Source organism: Lepeophtheirus salmonis, chromosome 8 (genome assembly GCF_016086655.4).
Source record: "Lepeophtheirus salmonis chromosome 8, UVic_Lsal_1.4, whole genome shotgun sequence".
In the NCBI taxonomy this organism is placed as follows: domain Eukaryota; kingdom Metazoa; phylum Arthropoda; class Copepoda; order Siphonostomatoida; family Caligidae; genus Lepeophtheirus; species Lepeophtheirus salmonis.
The window spans coordinates 15,691,903-15,712,190 of record NC_052138.2 but is presented as its reverse complement, the minus strand read 5'-3'; the positions used below and the strand labels follow the sequence as shown (position 1 = coordinate 15,712,190).

General features: G+C 31.2%; 1 protein-coding gene and 2 long non-coding RNA genes across 3 annotated transcripts; 2 read left to right on the top strand and 1 right to left on the bottom strand.

Moving 5' to 3' along the window:
* Positions 1 to 1,008: 1,008 nt before the first annotated feature.
* LOC121123397 (NADP-dependent malic enzyme-like) lies at positions 1,009 to 5,355 on the bottom strand. The gene is given in 6 exon segments (XM_040718520.1): positions 1,009 to 1,340; positions 1,342 to 2,441; positions 2,505 to 2,586; positions 2,650 to 2,897; positions 3,459 to 3,686; positions 5,195 to 5,355. Coding segments are annotated over 6 exon segments (1,857 nt in total). The 5' UTR covers positions 5,226 to 5,355; the 3' UTR covers positions 1,009 to 1,172.
* LOC139906171 (uncharacterized) lies at positions 5,207 to 6,376 on the top strand. Its single transcript, XR_011781504.1, has 2 exons — positions 5,207 to 5,346; positions 5,413 to 6,376. It is a non-coding gene; the product is annotated as an uncharacterized lncRNA (long non-coding RNA).
* A 9,995-nt stretch (positions 6,377 to 16,371) lies between these two features.
* On the top strand, positions 16,372 to 17,708 carry LOC139906172 (uncharacterized). Its single transcript, XR_011781505.1, has 3 exons — positions 16,372 to 16,606; positions 16,856 to 17,008; positions 17,093 to 17,708. It is a non-coding gene; the product is annotated as an uncharacterized lncRNA (long non-coding RNA).
* The last annotated feature ends 2,580 nt before the right edge of the window (positions 17,709 to 20,288 follow it).

Below are 20,288 nucleotides of genomic sequence, written 5' to 3'. Positions count from 1 at the left end.
TGAAGTAAATACCTCCCAATTTATTCATCAAATTACATAATTAAATGTTGTGCGACCATTTAGCAATATAAAGATGTGCAGTTTTTGCACACATAAATAGTTAATTGGCATACGTGTGTAATAAGGATGTCTGTTTTTAAGGGGATCATTTTCAGTGTAAGACAAATAAATCTCACAGAAAAATGATTGAACATTGAAAAATGGTTCGTTGGATTGAGAGCACAGTCTTTCCTTATTGTTGAAGATCTCGGACAAGTTATGGCAGAGATCCACTGAAAACCACGTGCATTTGTATTTGTTATTTATTATTAAGTATGTTAAGCAATTTAAAAGGCATAAGATTTGAAGGCAATAATTAACTTTACTTGATGTAACCTTTTTTACCAATTAATGTGATGCCAATATTTTTCAATATTTATTCTACAGTGACAGAGTAATTTGAATTTTTGAAAAAATTTCAACTTCTTAGTGTCTATATAAACGAGATCCTTTGAGTTTTTGGAAATTACTAATCTGCTCTCCTCCCAAATATTCCTCAAATTCATTTTATGTTCCTTTTATTTTTACATACTGGCAGGACATATTTTATTCATCGATGCGGTTAATACAGTATCAAAGCGTAATTCGATCCGATATTATGACAGCAAATAGATCGCGTTTATTAGCAGGAAACGTAGATAAGCTAATCCTTTTTCTTTTTTTTAAAATTAAAACTTGTTTAGTTAAAGCTTTTAAACTCTTGAATATAATAGATAACATTTGATTATATTATGAAAATGTATATGTTTTTTTTTATTTATGGTTAATGATATTTTGAAAGATTCATTTATTGAAGAAAAATGCAGAAATACGTTAAGAACAATACATAAGTTTTTTTCTAATTTTTTTAAAACTAGGGATGCCTCGTGAATCTATAGGGATATTTCGCTGTTCGTACCCTAGTGTCAATCCTAGTGACCAAGAATAAGTGACCAAAAAGAAGATTATAAGGAAACAGTACACATGATGTATTTTTGATTAAGATCTTTCATTATTCTCTTAACATTTATTCGTCGTTTTTATTTAAAATTATGAAAATTAAAATGATAAATAAGTAACGAATTCATTGGCTATAATTAGGCCGAATGAATCATCAATAACATATATTACTTTTTTCAAACATTCCATTGAGTTTAAAATTTGTTTAGAGCCTCCTTTGGCCAGGAATATAGCTTAGGTAGAGATGAGACTTCATCATAATTGAAGTCGTACAACTGATCCGTAATGAACTTCAAAATATTGTTAGGTCTAGGATAAAATGATGCCATGTTGTTTTCATAAGCATTTTCAGCTATTTTTTTGAGCAATTTGAATGGAGGTTTCCTTGATCTTAGACAAAGGTGGATACATACGCCCAACCTCAAGGTCATCGGAATTCACTGTCTCAGCCAAAGCTTTAGCAGCTGATAAAAATACTCTGTCTGATATATGATTGATTCCAACTGTGATAACACCTAGTGCCACTCCTGGAAAAATATATGCGTTATTACCTTGACCTGGTTCAAACTTCTTTCCATTCATTTCAAAGCTTGGAAAAGGTGATCCAGATGCAAAAACAGCTCTTCCATCTGAGTATGTATAGGCTTGTTCAGCAGTACACTCGGCTTTTGCAGTAGGATTGCTCAATGCAAAAATAATAGGGTTTTCATTGAATGAGGACATATCCCGAATAATGGCTTCAGTAAAAACTCCAGGAATTGCTGCAGCACCGATCAAGCAAGTAGGTTTAATTTCTTTGACTATTTCATGAAGATCTTTCATGGTGTCATGTTTCTGAGCAAATCTTGCTTTTTGAGAAGAAATTCCTCCTTCTGGTCGATCTTTCACTATAAGACCACGAGAATCTTTCATCCAAATTTTGGAGCAAGCTTCTTCTTCAGATACTCCTTCCTCGCCCATTGCCATAACTAGTAAGGTAGCAATACCGATGGCAGCTTCACCTGCTCCCTGGAAAAGAAATTTATGGTCTTGGAGTTTTGTATTAGTCTTGCGGAGAGCAGCAAAGATCCCAGCTACCGCAACAGCGGCAGTGCCTTGAATATCATCATTAAAAGTACAATATTGATTTCTATATTTCTCCATAAATCTGAAGGCATTATGATTTCCAAAGTCTTCGAATTGAATAAGCGTATTTTGACCATAATGATGAATAACTGCTTCCATAAACTCATCGATAAAGTCATCATATTCTTGCCCTGTAATTCGAGCATGGCGAAGACCACAATAGTCTGTATCATTTAAAAGTTCTTTGTTGTTGGTCCCTACGTCAAGAGTGATGGGTAGAGTTTGATCAGGGCGTATTCCGGCTAAGGCGGTGTATAAAGCCAATTTTCCTACGGGGATTCCCATTCCTTGTACACCTAAATCCCCCAATCCAAGAATTCGCTCACCGTCAGTGACAACTAATTATAATTGAAAAATATTAGAACAAAGAAAACTATGTGTATAAAACTGAGTAATATTACCAATGGCTCGAACATCTTTTTCTGGCCAATTAGTCAATATGTCATAGATATGATTTTTATCATGAATGGTAATGAATAGACCCTGAAGAAATAGGAAAAAATGGAATCTTATAGATATGAAGTTGGATAGTTATGATTTACTGACTTGAGGTCTTCTAAATATGTAGCCAAATTTTTGGCATGCTAGTCCAACAGTAGGTGTGTAGACAATAGGCATGAGTTCTTCCACATTTTCAGAGAGAATTTTGTAGAAAAGTCTTTCATTCCTATCGAGTAAGTCAATGAGGTAGAGATATTTATCCAGGGGCTTATCATAGCGGCGAAGGTTCCTTAAAGAGTTATCGCATTGTTCAGATTGATTTTTGACACGAGGTGGCAGTAAACCGTGTATACCTAAGAATATATGAAGGATTCATTCATTTTTAATAAATTGGAAAATATCCGATTTATTCAAATTGAAATTAAAAGTCAATAACATAAGCATTAATTTAATTGGACTTTCAGTTTGGAGTCTGTGTAGCTGGTAATGATTGATTTAAATTCACATAATAGCTACATAGCTACTAATGAATCAATCATCAATCTTTCCTAATCTGGATATAATCTTAATTTAACCATGTTGGTACAGGACACACCGATGAGAGCCATACAATTTTTTTATATATTTTATATCTCTATGATACAAAGGAGGCCCACTAAAAGCCTTTATTTCCTTCTGTTTATTACTTTAGCATCAATTTTGTCCGTATTCCATAAATTAATATGGTTTTAACAGATGAGATCTTAGTTTAATACCGCTATGAAAAGAGCCTAAATTTTTTTTTCTTTTAATTTTTTTATAAATTAAGAAATCTATTGTATCCTTTACCATGGTTTAAAAATCATATCTGCACTGCACCCTTGATTTATATTCTGGTATGAAGGTAGAATTAGTGTATTTTGTTATGTAATTACCTAAAGCTTGTCTCTCCTCTATGGTAAATCCCATTCCTTTGAATAGTTTGGGATTTCTAATGTACTCGAGTCCTGGAATTGTTCCATGACAGATGTCATTATGACGATTTAAAGGAGGACGGGTTCCAATACGATCCATTTGTAGATTTTCCATTTTTTTAGAACAATGTTTATCAGCAGAGAATGAGGATCCTTCCGCTTTTCCACAGATTAGAGAACTTGTAGCCCCTATGATGACCAATAAACCAATTATTAAGGAAGAATTCTAATGTAAAACAAATTAAGATAACTAATCGAAGTAGCATGTGACTTGTAGATAGAGAATAATAAAGTCAAAATAGTGATCAATGTATGTATATGTATAAAGAGCTGAACTTTCTATACTTATAAGTTATAAGGGGGGGCAGTATTAGTTGTCAATAATTAATTTCAACAATGATCAATTAAGTTTTGTTACAAGAGAGTTTGCTGGACATTTAATTGAAAAGTCGTCTCTATGTACATTTGATTAGTTCCTTAAGCAACATACTACTTCAAACTGAAGTATTCAAATGTCATTAGCGAAATAAATAGAGAGTTTATGCTTGAAAGAATTCATCCTTGATCATTATAAACATGAACTGCCTTAGCCGTTCCTTAAACAATGACGCGTACAGCAAAAGGGTACGATTAAATTTATGTAAAACTTAGAATTATGACGTAAACGTAATAAAAAGAATAGTAATAATACTCTATCTAATGATTCATCCATTTTTCTATGGAGAAATTTAATCCTAGTGAGCAAAGACAAAAATCACTTCTAACAATTTTAATAGAGCATCATGGCTATTGTGAAAGGTAAAGCAAATGTTATCAAAATATCATGGCTACATTATTTCTCAATATATTGTGAATAATATTGTTTTCTACATGATTCATCATCAATTATCAAACTCACATTCGAAATGTTTTCCTATTTTAAAACTAATACTTTCCTATGTTCTATTCTTTAAATACAAAGTTAAAACGGCGGAACAATGTTATTTTGAAAGTGGATTAAATTCACGAAACCTCCTCTCTCTTTTCTATTCAATCCTTTTCTAGCTTAACAAATATTGATTCTTTAATGATTATTAAAAATCCCTATCGATTGAGAAGGAAGATCTGAAATATTATTGAGTATACAAATAAAATGTGATGTAATTAGGATTATGCTTCTCTTATTACCATCATATCATCATTGTATCCGTTCCATCTGCTGCTGCTAACAAATAAATAAATAATAAGCTGTTGCAGATGAATCTATTTTTGAAACCTCATTATATTTTTAAAAAATAATAATAAGGAGAAACTATAATAAAAACCGGTAAAAAAAATTGAAAGAAGGGAGGGAAATAAAAACAATAAATACTATTATCCCTCCTGCTCGCTCCCAGGAGAGCTGGAAAGAAAGAGAAAAAGTCGAGACAAGTGTTATTTTCAGGTAGAAATGACAGTAGGGGAAGTATTTCATGAAACGTACAAAAGCGAGAGAGTGGAAAAAAGTTGCAATGACGATGGAGTGAGAAACGAAAAGCAGCAGCTGATAAGAATCCAGGTGCAGGCTAGGCACAAGCTCCTTGTTGGAAAAGAGAAGAAGAAGAAAAAAGAGAAAAGGAAGGGAGGAGATGAGAGGAAGAAAAATATATTATTAATTCTTTAAAATCCTGTCAAAATATATTTGTAGCTAGGATAATAATATAATGGAAGAGACTTACCATCAACGTCATCGCATATTCTTAGACTCATTTTTGTATGTACTTTTTAGGCTAGTTTAAGTAGCAGATTGTGTGTGGATTGATGCGATTCCCTCGACTAATTCCTCAAAACTATCCGCGCTGTACAAAAAACTGAATCAAGAAGCACTTAAGTAATGAGTACTTATGAATAAAGGATAATATTGTATCAAGAAGAGCTCTTTTATTTCCTTTTGTAGGTAGGAGTGTCCGTATTTATAGACAAGTCACTCCCTTGTTCAAAATCAAATCGGGCTACACTCATTAATTAAAAATATGTAGATGGTATTTTTATGTAAAATACTGAATACATGAAATTTATAATAAATAAATATTAGCCTTCCTCTTACCTCACTTGTGAGTTGTATCGAATAGATGCTCCGGCTCGTAGCTGATCTATGATTGCTCTATGAGTATGATTGTAAATGTAAAATAATAATCAAGAAGTCGATAAGAATTAATAATTATCTTTCATTTAATCACTAATCTAGGTTTCTTTCTCTCTCTTTCTCTCTAGCCACTGTTCTTCATCATAATATGCAAAATACTACAGTATCAAAGTACAAAATTTAAGTGAGTCCCTAGCTCTCCTTATTTATATAAACAAATATAAATTATGATTGAAATATAACAATTATTAATTATCATTATCCAATCAAAAGTGTGTAATCTTATAGATGGGATCGACATGGATTCTCATTGGATGATTTATTTGCTCCTTTTTAGTTCCCAAAAAAAGGATAAAATTCATCTTTAAGACATTAATATGTACATAAGTTCATTTTTTTTTTTTTTTTCAAATATATACTTTGTGTGCTATTAAAGCTGTACCTACATAAATACAATTGTTGAGACTCGATCAAAGACCGAATTTTTTCCAGGTTCGGTCTTTATTTATTTGGTCCAGACCATTGACCGAAATTTAATCGTTTTCAAATCTATAGACCTATTTCCCTCCTCTATCCGCCAGATTTATGAGTTGTACAAATATAATTTATATTATGCAAGACATATATGGCGTTATTTTTGGTCTTTCTTCACAATTTTGAAACACAACTGACGTCATCAAACATTCATCTATAGCTAGAATTAATGTAGCGCTGGTCCTTATTTAGCACCGTGGTCCTATCCAGGCTGGTCCCATCCAGTCCAACTTGTCGGTCCTTAAGGAGAATAAAATCGTTACGTCATTGAGGATATTTTTATTTTCTTAATTATTTCGCTATATACCAAATAGAATAAATTATATAACAAAGTTAAAAAGTTTTAATGTTTTAGGAAACATTCTAAGGAGAGGCATTCCATAGGACCGCTAGAACAGATCTTAAGACTGGACTGGACCGAATAAATAAAGACCCATGCAACACTACTTATAATCCTTTTAGGATTTTGAGACCGAACCCAACACCAATAAATACTTACGATGAATTTCAATAGACAATATTAGGTACACTCAGGGTCGGTTTTACCTTGACAGGGTTCTAGGACCAGCATAAATGTATGGACACCTTTTTCCTTCTTTTTTTAAAATTTGGAATTAGTTATCTTTTAGAAATTAAATTTAGAATCTTTTTTTAAGAAAATAGAGTGCGGAGACCTTTTTTACTCTCGAACTAACTTTTAGGTTGAGTTTTTTACAATAGATTTGGGAAAATAACATATTTCTTTAAAACACTTTTTTTATTCAATAAAATATTTTTGGAAAGATTTGTTTTTCTTTTTTCCTTTTTTGCGAGTCCCCATTATTTATAAGAAGTGAGGGAACAGGGGGCTTATTTACCCACCTAACCCCAGCCCTGGATACACTATTAGTGTACAGAGCTATTGGAATATGGAGGGACAACAGTGTCCGTTATAGGAGAAGGAACACTGCAGACAAAATGTTCCCTTAGCTCGTACATCATAAATGTAAAAATAACATCCTCATGATAAAGAAAATTAAAAATTATATAAAATATAATACTATATTAATAAATTAGGAAAACTAAATATGCTATTGCATATTTAGTTTTCCTTAAAAAGAGGAAACGACGTGGCCTGATCAGTGAGGTTTTTAGGAGTTTAGAACAATTGGTATTAATATTTTGTCATCAATAATATTTTGGAATACCTTTAAAAAAATTAATTTAGATTGTTGGTTCTTTTCTTAATAATTGTTTTTTTATTAAAAACCGTCACCGGACGCTCCGGACAGGTTGCAAAAAGAGGACATGTCCGGGGAGAAAGGACAGCTTAAATTTAACCTGAGTTTTAATTTAAGACGGCTTAAATGTGATGACGTAATCTTTTCCTAGTTTAAGTCGAGATGCAGGGTGTCCGGTGGGGGTGAGCTAGAGGGGCTGTAGCCACCCCCTCCCCCTCAATTTTTTTTTGGACTTGAAAAAATTATTGCTATGGAAGAAAACAAGATTTATAATTTTTTTAAGGATCTTTCTTCTAAAAAAAAAAGTCATTCGACCAAATGATGCAGTGGAATGAAAAGTTTTAATTTATGAAATTTTTTTCGAAAAATTAAAAAATATATATATAATCCTGTGGACGCTCCTGAGATGGTGCGATATAAAGTTAGTAGGACTCATATTATGTTCCTTCGGCAGTAAGTTTAATAATTTTAAATTTTGAGCACTCCAACTCTCTTGTACCTACTCAATAGTAATATAGTTACTATATGATTATGTATAAAGACTAGGCCTTTAATTATGAAGAGTTCAACGTGGCCACATCATGAATAAATACAGGAGATATTTTTTTCTGCTCTTATAAGTTACTTATAAAAGTAGTAGACATCTTGACCTTGAAGAAAAACAGTCAAGAAGAGAGAATGAAAAAAATAATGTCGTTTACTCTTTATTACTCTTGTGGTTATTATGTTAGTATTACACGTACCACGATACTGGTTCTTCTTTTTGACTCACAAAAGACTCTCAACAAGTACACTTCAATAGTATAACACGAGTCATTTATATATAAATATGTAGGTGTCGTGTACAACTTGAATAAGCTGCAAAATTGTTCGTTTTCAAATCCCTTTTTTAATTGCAAAACCAACCATTGTAATTCAGGGCCCTTCGTAAGATTAAATATATATATATATTTTTACGGTGGAGTTTAAGTTTTTGGTTTCTTTAAAAAAAATCCATAGCTGGTCACAAAATATTTCAAAAATTAACTTTGAAATTTTAAATTTTTAGAAAAAATATTTTTACCCCTATTTTTACGTCATTTTTTTTTTCTTCTTGAGCAATTTTTTTATGTAAAAAGCATAAATTCCTTAAATTGGATGGGAGCTACAGCTCCTCCCGCCCACCCCCTGCTCCCTTGTAATTAGCAACCATTATTTGATGCAATTATTTCATTTTGATACATTCGAAAATTACTTGGCTATTATGTATGCATCTATCAGTAATAAAACTGTTGTCATTTAAAATTTATAATGTGCCATAGATGACTTATCCATAAGCAATTTTCATCAAAAGTATGAAAAATTACCTTTGTTATACACTTATATCAACACAAAGACAAACTAGAATGATTTTCCTCAAAATTGAGTCTAGACTACCCAAGGTTAATAGAAATACAAGATTATTCCATAACATTTTTCCGACTGATGTTTGACTTCCACCACGCTTTTTTTTATAGTGACGTCAAAGAGTATAGCTATTACCAAAAGTAGCTATATATCACCTTTCTAGACTGTTACTGTTAGAGAACCACTGTTACACTGTATGACGTCAAATCTGTCTGTATTGGCCAGCAGTCCGTACAGTACATCAAATTGAAAATTCTGGCAAGCCCAATTACATGATAGCATAGCCTTGTATTGCTATTAATCTTGAGATGACCAACATTTGAATTCTTTGACGAATTATCCTCAATTTCTATAAATCGATTATTTTGGATTAATCTTTTGCAAAATGCACTTAAAGTAGACAAAATTCATCGTTACAAAGAAAGAATGAAAAAATGATTAATTTTATTTGAAATACCGATTTGGGACCAAATTAACCTTATAATAAATCCATGGAGGGCTCTCAACTATAGTTAATATTCTTGGATATGTCCTTTTATCCCAGATATCTCTATGAGATATTGGATTGTGCAAAAAAATTAATGGGGTATCTTTTTGTTCAAGATTGTTTTTGTGTTAACTTATGATGGGATGGACAATATAATAGGTTGGGGAGAAAGTAATTTCATATTTCCCGCCCTTTTTTTAAATATGTATATCTTTTTTATTATTGGTCACATTGGATTATACGATATAGCGTTGTAAAGATGTGAGTGTATACTACAAACGTTTTTGGACAGTATTGCAATTGGCCTGTTCAGTCATGAATTATCGTGGGTCAGGAAATGGAGGTCTCAAAGGAAGAAATTCGACATATTTACCATTCATACTAACTGAAAGAGAGAAACGCCTAGAAAGTGACCAAGAAAATTTGCGATGTATACGGGAACGATACTCTTTTGGTTTGTGTTGCACAACAGTAGTTCCAGCGATTTTGTTCTGGTGTAGTGGAAGTGAATTATATCGAAATAGCAGTCGTTGCATCACATAGGAGCTGAACATCGATCATAAAACCATTTAGAGACATTTGCAGAAGGCTGGGTACAAAAAAAAACTCGTGTTTTATCAAGACAATGCCAGGCCGCACACATCTTAGATATCGCGTCAGATGCTCTAGGAGCTCGGATGGGAAGTTCTTAGGCATCCACACTACAGTCCAGACCTGGTACTAAGTGACTATCATCTGTTCCTGCCTATGGTCAATACGCTTGGGGGTACTAATTTGGCCTCAATAGAGGCCTATTAAATTGGTTGTCCGAGGTTTTTGGAAATGGGAATAAGGTCTTCTACGAGAAGGCCATTATAAAGTTAGATTCTCCTTGGGAACAAGATATCAAACAGAACGGGGCATACTTACCTTAAATCGGATGATTGTAACACTTCTTATTAAAGTGAAAAATACGAAATTACTTTTTTCCCATCCTTTATTAATGACGTATTTTTTAGACATTTTCTCTTGCATAATAAAGCTCAAATGCCCGCAGTTATATCAGATACAAAGTAGATGCGTATTTAATAGATCATAATTGTATCCACTCATAGTTGGAAATTCAAATGAATGATGTTATAAATTAAGTAAGACGTTACAAACTGTAACTTGTAGAATTTGCTTATTCAAGTTGCAACTTGTACATAACTCATATCTATATAAAACAAACTGTCATAAAATAATTTACGTTATTTGTCTAGTTGATTGACGGAAAAAGTTTTTATGATTTTTATTGATTAAACAGTTCATTCTTCACATCACATCTGGCTCTCGTTGGAGCTAATTTTATGTCACTTTATATCCCGAGATGATGATATTATAATTTTTCATCTTTAATTAGCTCATTTTGTTATTGTATTGATAATTTTATTGCCTTTTGGGTTGTATCACATGCATAAAATATAGCTACTTACTAAAATATTTACATACTTCATTAGGGAATAATTATCATAACTGTCTTTAAATACTTTTTGGCCAAAAATATAAAATAGCAAACTTTATTAACATTTATTTGGACTATGTATCTGGATTTGTTCGAAAATGATTGTCGATTATGCGTTTTTAACGTATTTATTTGGGATGCTAGATTGTGAAGCTAGTTAGACCATTCCTCCCGATGATAGATACGGAGAGGGGTGTATGTTTATTTCTCTCATCTAATAGTTGCTCGCAGCTTATCTAATGAAACGTCATGACAGCTTAGCTTCTCTCCTCGCAAACATTTTTCAAATTGTCAGGGTGTCCACGTTAATTTTCGTGATTTTTTTAAAATACCAGCATTTCATATTATTTGAATCTATTGGAATTACTCTATTTTCAGTCCTCAAATCCAATCGTGACTTACATTTTTAACTCCTCCGTGTAATTACTCTCTATCATTCATGAGGAAACAAACTCGTGAGTACACTTTACACTTGGATGTTCTCTCCGTAAGACAGAAAGAATAATGATAACATCTTTTAAAAATACACTGTTCAGGTTGCCAACAACAACAAAACTTGAAGACTAAAAAATTCTTAGGATTTACAACCCTATATAAGGTATTACCTACTTAGTATAGTAGCTTTTTGATGTTGGTGTACCCCGGTACCGATATACGGAACAACACTGTTCATAACTCATACTATAAATAATTATTATCAATGAAATCAACAACCACCCTGTATTCAACACATTTTGACTACATATATCTTTCTTTATAGCAAAATGCTGTCGTCCAGACTACTCCCACCCCCTTCTACAAAAAAAAAAGAAAAAAAAGGATGAGATAAGATAAAGAGAAAGAAAGAAAAAGGTGAAAAAGATAATTGACCGTAGTTTTTATTTTTTATTACTCGTCTCAAATTTTACGACTTTTATTTATTTTGTAAGAATGAGCTCTATAAAAAAAAAGAAGCCTCGACTGGCTACAAAATGTGTTGAATATGTATTTCATATTATTATTTATTTGGTGTCCCTTAGTTACTAGTCAAATTACTTTATTTGTCAATAAAGGGTTGTGACGTCATTGACCCAACGTTCAAATTCTAATAATAGTAACATTATGTCTTAAGGGGGAGTTTTTTTGTTTTTATTTTTTGTTCTCTCTCTTCCCCACCAACCTTCTTCTTCCCTTTTCCCAATTTTCCCTTCTTCTTTTTTTTAAAAAAGAGTCAAGTGGAGGGAAAATATAATTATATATTCTTTAAAAAATATTCTTTCCAGGAGCCATTTTTCATTATTATTATATTCTTTTTATTCTTATTGTTTAAGAATAAAAAAATGGTTGGGATATCTACATAGTATTGTTGTTCAATGTACATTAGACTGTTCTGTTTTCGGTTGAATATCTCCCTCCTCCCTTGCACAAAGACTTTTTCATCTGGGACAATCATAAAACTATTTTTGAGCAAAATTTGAGGCCCGAGAGACGATTTTAATTTAAAAAAGGGATACTGAAGTCGTAATTTGCCATTTTTAAGCCTTTTCTTATCAGTCACTTTCTAATCTGTCCCATCTTTTTTGCCATACAACAGTCCTAAGATCAACTGCTGTATGATGTTGGGATGATACCAGAAGTACCCGCCCTGACTAAGAGATGGGAGTAGTTGTTAAAAAAATAGAATTTTGGAATAATTTTTCTCAAAATAGAGATTACATTTGTATTTTTCGACGAATTATCGTCAAAATCTATCAACAAATGATTCTGATAGATCCTATGGTGTGCCGAAAATCGCACTTGAAGTAGGTAAAATTGATTGTCGCAATGAAAGAATGAAAAATTGACTGATTTTATTACAAAGGGTCATTGGGGTCAACATAAGTTTCTTAAATCAAACAAAGGTTCTAAACTAAAGCTAAACTTCTTGTCTGTTTTAAATCATCCCAGAAATTTGATTACCAAACCTATAATAGGTCAATTGGACTGTATGTACTCGTATTTATATAAATATTCTTTGAAAATCAAGAAAAAAAAAGATATTATTTTAATTGATTATTATAATGTAAATAACCCGACAACAGCTGACGTCATCTTGAGTAGATAACAACCTCCTTTGTAAAAGCTTTGTCGATTTAAGTCTATCTATGTATACTCGTGGTTATCAGTCTTTATTTAGGACTGAAGACTGCAGTCCCACCCAGTTCACTCTCGGTACGGTACATTCAGTCCTGCACATCAGTTCTAATAACTTATAAAGTTTGATCCTTGATGATGTCACTCCACTTTACTTCTTTAAAAATACAAAAAACCTGTTCTTGTACAGATAGTCCGAAGGACCGAGAGTCTTAAGGATCGCACTGGACTGGACCGAATAAATAAAGATTGACACAACACTAACTATGATACTACTTTAACAGCTGAAATGACGTATTACTATAAGGTTGTGCCTTTATCGGTCGAGCGGTTCTGGTTGAAATGAAAGAACTGGGACTGATAGAACCCCTGAACCAGGCACAACCTTAGATATGACTAACATAACTAATCAGAACCGAACTAATAAGACTGCAATCTTTTAAGTTCTTTAAATATAATGCGATGGCCTTATGTATTATAGTACTCGGTTTTTCAATAAAAAATACATTGTGATGTCCTCAGCGATTTGCTGTTATATCAAATTAAGATAATAATGTTTCTTCTTATGGTTATCACTTCACCTAGGGTAAAATTTTGTTACACTATGTTTGATAAAACAGGAAATTGCAAAACGTGGAACCACTCATTAAACAAGTTTCACAATACTTTTTTAGGGGCTTGGGGCTAGATTTTTTGAATTTTTCTGAAAAGAATCCAAAAATTTTAATTTTTGGAAAGAAATTTTAAATAAAAATTTTATGGGGAAAAAAATCAAGTATTAAATTTCGCTCTGCTGCATAATTTTACCGAATGACGAAAAGTTTTTATAATAAAAATTAAAAAATCCTTAATTTTACAACCCCTCCAGCCTACCTCCACTGGAGACCCTGTTTTTATCAATCCAATTTTTACTTAAGCCAAAAAAATTGAACGTAGATTCACCTTGGAGCGGGATTAAGGAAAAATTTACGGACCAATTTGGGTAAAACTTTGTAAGAAGATATATATGTTAACAGTAAAAGGCCATTAATTTTGTAGAAGAAAAGGTCAAGGTCACACAAAACTTTCAAAAAACATAATCGACCATACATTCGTAACAAAAGGAGATACGGAAGTCAAGTTAGTGTCATTTAATAGGTATAATAAAGACACTAAATATCTATCTATATATATAAAAAAAAACAATGTCAAGTTCAAATAAATGTTCAACATTCCAAACCTTTTGACTAATAACATTCAGCAGAAATTAATGTTAATAATAATTAACATTAACATAAGAGGGGGGAAATATTTTTTGGGGGAGGTTAGCACTCCTTTGAATTCCCATTCTAGTTTCAAATTAAAATGACATGAGGAACCTGTAACAAAAGCAAATTTATTTATTTTCCCGCGGAAAAGGTCTTTGTGCTTTTTACTACAATTTTTTTAGGTAAGGATGAAAACATTCTCACGAAATAAGTGAAAAAATTAAATATTTGAACTTTTTTTCCGAAAAAAATCAAATTTTTGAGAATAACTATAGATTTAAAAAAAATAACTTTTGTAAATAATTGAGGATTTTTGAAATTTTTTTCTAAAAAATTGAATATTTGAAATATCATTTTTTGAATTTTTTAGAAAAAAATTAAATTTCTGTTAATAGCTATGCATTTTTGAATTTTTTTCCCAAAAAAATAATTTTGAAATTTTGTGTGAATCCCAATGTTTTTTTGGAATTAAAAAAAAAAAAACCAACTCCACCCTCTTCAAAAAAATATATATATATATATAATCCTACTTTCGCCCTGAATGTACATATTGATTATGTATTTTCATTTTGATCATTCACGAATGTTTACTTCGCATGAGAAAAGTTGCTTCTAACTAAACAGTAATCGATCTGCAACTAACTGCTAAGGAGAAACTTTTCACGCTCCCATCAATAATATAATCCTTCAGAAAGGAACAACAAATACATAGGACTTAATAGGTATATATGTGGCCCATCAACACATAAGCAACCTATAATAATTTTTCTTAAAATTGAGTGTTTGTACTCTTAGACGAATAATAATGTTCTTTTCTATTAACAAGTTATTCTTATGAGTTCATTGGGTTCGTTGCAAATTCCATTTACAATAGTCAAAATTAATCTTCAAAATATAAGAATGAGAAATGAACACATTTTATTGGAAAGAGGACAGATTGGGATGAATATAAGTATCTTAAATCAAAAAAAAGGTCTCATCTTATAGTCAAGATTGTTGGGTATTAGAAAATTCATAATTGATCTAAATAAGTCCATGAAATATTGGGCTCTAGGTAGAAAAATAAAATGGGATTTTCTGTTTTTCTAGAAATCAGGATTTTTTTACGCTGACGCACAACAAATGTATTTACCTCCAAAAGAAAGAGTAAAAAGCGAAATATTGACCTTGAACCCAATCGGAGGGGGGAGAAAAAGAAAAATATATGATATGAAATGATACGATTCAACCGCAATTATGTCCTTAATCTTTCTCAAAATATATATAAAATTGAGGATTCCCATAAAAATATATATATATTATTAATATTAAACATTTTGGAATGCAATGACCATATACAGACTAAATGATGATCCATCATCAATGATATTGGGGTATGATGGATGAACTGAGAGCAGCTATAGACTATACTAATGAAAAGGGCCGAATGGATAACTGTAAAAATATGTTGTTTGTCAACACAAAAACAAGCTAGGATGATTTTTGTTATTTTTTTTTTTCTTTCAAGAATCTCACATTTGTGTGGATTCTCAAAATTGAGTACCCTACAGATTCATTAATTTTCCTCTGAAACATTCAAGTATATGCTTAAATTCTTAAAGGCTTTTTATTTTTGGGTACATCATATAAGTTTACCCGCATGTAATACTTTATCTTTCTATCTCGAAATTGAAGAAAGCGACAGTGGAAAGTTGTAATTTAATTATCGCAACCTTTTAATAATAATGAAATAACTTCGCTGAGTAAAGACAAGATACCTACTAGTAGTGTTTTTTTTAACTGCACCATGTAGATATGATGTGAAGGCGATAAATAAAAGTGCTCCCTTATGAAAAAATATGAAAAAATTATAACATCATATTGGTAGGCATGTTGCAAAATGTGGATTTACGAAAAGGGAAAATCTTGCAGAAGGCGTGCGCGGAAGTCTAGAAGAGATTTGGAGATCTCCATAGAAATGCTGGATTTTCATTACTTGAATCAGGGTAATCAATTTGACGTCGTTTATATTTAATGTAGATAAATTTTTAATATTTCCCCTACTTTAATTTTTTTTTTTCAATCAGTGGCTTTGTTCAATCGCACCATTTGCTTGAAAATAAGTAAGTTCAAGATGGTCTTCAAAAATACAATTAAAGTATAATTGATTAAGCAAAAGGTATAATGTACGTTAACATATCTACTTATCTATTAATTTGTAAAGTGTTTAATTAATCTTTTTTATACAAAGTACATAAATTTTAATCCGACATTAGGACCTTCAATCTTTAATACTGAGCAATGTGAACGTACTTAGTCTTAATTTTTAACTTCTCTTCTTTTTCTTTTTTTTTAATAATTATCATTTATTGTCAGGAGAGTGTGGGAAGATATTCCTATACTCGAATTTCATTTTATACAATTCAATTGCAGGTATTTAAAATATCATCTTTTGCATGTAATTCATGAAAATTTCATTCAATTCTCTCTATGTTTAATAAAGTTGTTTTGTTTCATTGAAATATCATATTTTATTAGATCACAGATTTTGTTTAAGGTAAGAATATAAACTCTACGAAAAAAAGGCGAGAAATTTCGATGATTAATTATTCATAACTTCCTGAATATTGAAGCTAAAGACATGATTTTACTATCAAAATCATGTCTTTTTTACCCTTATTTATAAGATAAAGTAGGTTTAAAGGGGAAAAAATAGAATTTGAAATTTTTTGTAACATACCTACATAATATAGTCAGCTGTGTTTGTTTACAAGTTCATTAATAATATAATTATTAATATTAATAGCCTACATATAGGTGGAAGAAAAGTATAATGTTTCGAAGCTGTGTGATAGTTTGCTAAATTGTTATATTTACCTACAACTGTGGGCCCAAAGAGTGTTTCTAAGAAGACCAAGAAGCTTCCAAAGCCAAAATTCTTTTTTAATAGCAAATTTAGGTGATAGTTGTCAATCGAGGGATGACTAATGTTACTCCTTGTTCTTAACTTATGATAACTACTCACATAATTATTTCATTCCAGTGATTAAAAGATGGATACCTTGAATAAAGAAGGAATGGTTCATTCGGATTGGAAGGTGTCAAGAACTTTTAATGGACTGAACTCTAATGGCAATTTTTTATGAAATCAAGAAGCATATTAACTTTGAATATTTATCTTAATATCTTGAGTAAAGTGATGGTAAAATATATTATTGGAGTACGAGGTGAGGAACTCAGAGTATATCCGTGGACTGAGAGATGAGGCTGGAGGAGATTACATCTCATTATGTAAGACTTTTTATACAATGTAAAGTCATCCAGTCTACGGATCGAATCTGAGGCCTTCTCCCCCCTCCCCTCCCCTCCAGAATACTTCATAAGAGAGGAACTCATAACCCCCTCCACATAATGAGACATATCTACTTTCATTATCCCCCAAAGAGCTAAATGTCCGAATATCTCGAAAAAGTTTTGAGATTCGATGATAACTTATTGAAGCGTGATATATATATATGTTTTACCGTGCAAATGTTCCTCGACGGCGAATTTGCCGCATACATGTTCATTTTGTATCTTGAAGATTTTGGCGCATAACGAATTCGGGCCCTTTTCATATTTAAGGTTTGCACTTTAACTTTAGTCTTTAATGTTGTATCTCAGCTATAGATCTGAAGAAGAAGAGTGGATAGTGAGGAAAAAAAAAAGAAGGAAAGGTGCTTATAAAGATTAGGAAGTTACGGATCTGGGATCATGAGATCTATTTCCAAAAGACTAATTGACTATTGGCATTTTATTCATGCTCATGACCTTATTTGATGCTTGAAGAAATGTAAGAAATTCCATTCATAGAAAGAAGGGAATATTTCAAGACGAAAGGTTATGTACGAAGTTACAAACATCAAAAAGGCTGAAAATATGTCATGCAGCAAATTTATGTAATTTAAGTAAAAAGGTATGCGGCAAAATTACCTAGAACCCTGTTTTACTTCCCAGGGCAATACAACGATCTGACATCTTTACAAAAATTAAATTATAAAGTTTAATCAATATTTAGAATGAAACAGCTGTAAGAAGAACATTATGTTATCCATACATAATAATACATTCAAGGGAGTAATTTGATGAAGTTATAGAAAAGAAGAAGGACATGACGACTAATGTATATCATACCAAAAAAAATCTTTTCTAAAATTCCTATTCTTTATTTGTGTAATCCATGAGAGTTGACAATAGTTAACATTCCAAAGTATCTCAACCCATCCCAAAAAATTATATACACTATGCACATAATTGACTGAAATAAATATACTTCAATAAAATATTATTGGAGTGTGTTTAGTATTAATAATGTATAAATATAAATGCATTGGGAATTTCTTATTCTACTTCAAAATTGCTTTTGAATTGACGCGCCACATTTTAAAATATTTTTCTAATTTTATTTGATTTCATTACAAAGAAATGACATACCTAGCACATAAATCCTCAATTGCCCCAAGAAACTCATTTCTCAAACAAATTCATTTTATATACATATTTGTATAGGAAATTTGAGTTATTATTTATATAAAAATAACATTATCAAAATATTAATTTTACATTTTATTTGATTAATCGATTTGATGGTTTTTTAGGTATTTTTATTCCGATAAAACATTTTTCTTGCATCCAGGAAAAAAAACGTTTGCAAAAAGCTTCCCATCGATATATATTTTTTTTTTGTAGACCACAATATTTATGTATGTATTTAAGGAGAAATTTATTCTGCAGGAGTCAATTCACTTTTACCAGGGGCGTCCGCAGGATTATATATATAAATATATGTTTGTTTGTTTGTTGTTGTTGTTTTTTTTTTGGGGGGAGGGGGCTTGGTTTTTGGATTTTTTCCTTTTTTTTTTAATCCAAAAATTAAATTTTTTTTGAAAAAATTTACAAATTAAATTTCAAATATTCAATATTTTTGGGAAGACAGTTAAAAAAGTCCGTAGTTATTCTTAAAAAATTTATTGTTGGAAAAAAAAAAGCTCAAAAATCACCAGCTGTTCACAAAAAATGTAATTTTTTGCAAAAAAATTTAAAAATTAAAGTTTAAATTTATCATTTTTTTTTAATTTCAAATATTAAGTTTTTTTTTGTAGAAAATTTTCAGAAATCCATAGCTGTTTTGTAGGAAAATAATTTCAATTTTTTTTTTTTTTAAAGTGAAAAATTAAATTTTTTAGTAAAGAGCAATAATTTCTTTATTTTTCTTGGGAGGGGGGAGAGCTCCTCAGCCCACTCTCTGAGGACGCCCCTGTATGTGGCCCCATAAATATAAGGTAGAATGATTTCGCAAAATTGATTGTGGATTACATTTTTATAATTCGCCGAATATTTGTCAAATTTTATAAATACATTATTCTTATTTACCCTTAATGGTGTGGTGTCTTTAAATTTCTCTTTGTAGCCAAAATTGTTCGTCACAATTAAAGGATGAGAAAGTGACGTATTTTATTTGAAAGGGGCCATATCGGGGCTAATATAAGTTTTCTTTATTTAAATAATGGTTCTAAACTATAGTAACAAATTTGAAAATTCAGCCTATTATTGATTCAAATATGCCTATGAAATATTGAGCTGTATGCTGTATATACGATGTAAAAATGTATCAATAGGGATTTTAATCTTTTTTTCTTGATTTTTTTTTCAAATTGCATTGTAAAATATATAATCAAAAGAAAAACGCACAATCAGTCCAACAAAATGTGTCTTACCTAAATGTCTGAGAGTTAATAATTTGAGCATGTACGAATTTTGAATGACTGTTAAATTTGAGTTTTGAAGTTGAGTTATCTGAAAGTTAATTGATAAATGATAATTTTATTCAGATGCAGTGATGAATAATGTGCACTTGTTATGTTTAGAAACGTATTTAGTCAGCTGATGTTGTAGAACGTTGCGCTGTATTCAAATTGTTTCCTCTCTTGACTGTTGTTATAGCTTTCTCAAGGAAAGGAGTTGTAGCAGTTTTTAATAATAAGTATTTTGTGTACAAGTGGCGACGACATAGTACACAACAATGTGTAGTAATACCTTGACATACGAGCTTGTACCTTCAGCGAGCTCGTTAGTTAAAAATCGCATGAGTCAAAGCCATTTATCCCATAAAAAATTAAGCTAGAAGCGGCTGTCTACTCCTGTCGCCAACTCTCGACCAGCTCTTATGAAAATGCAAATGTTTACGCTATCTAAAAAAA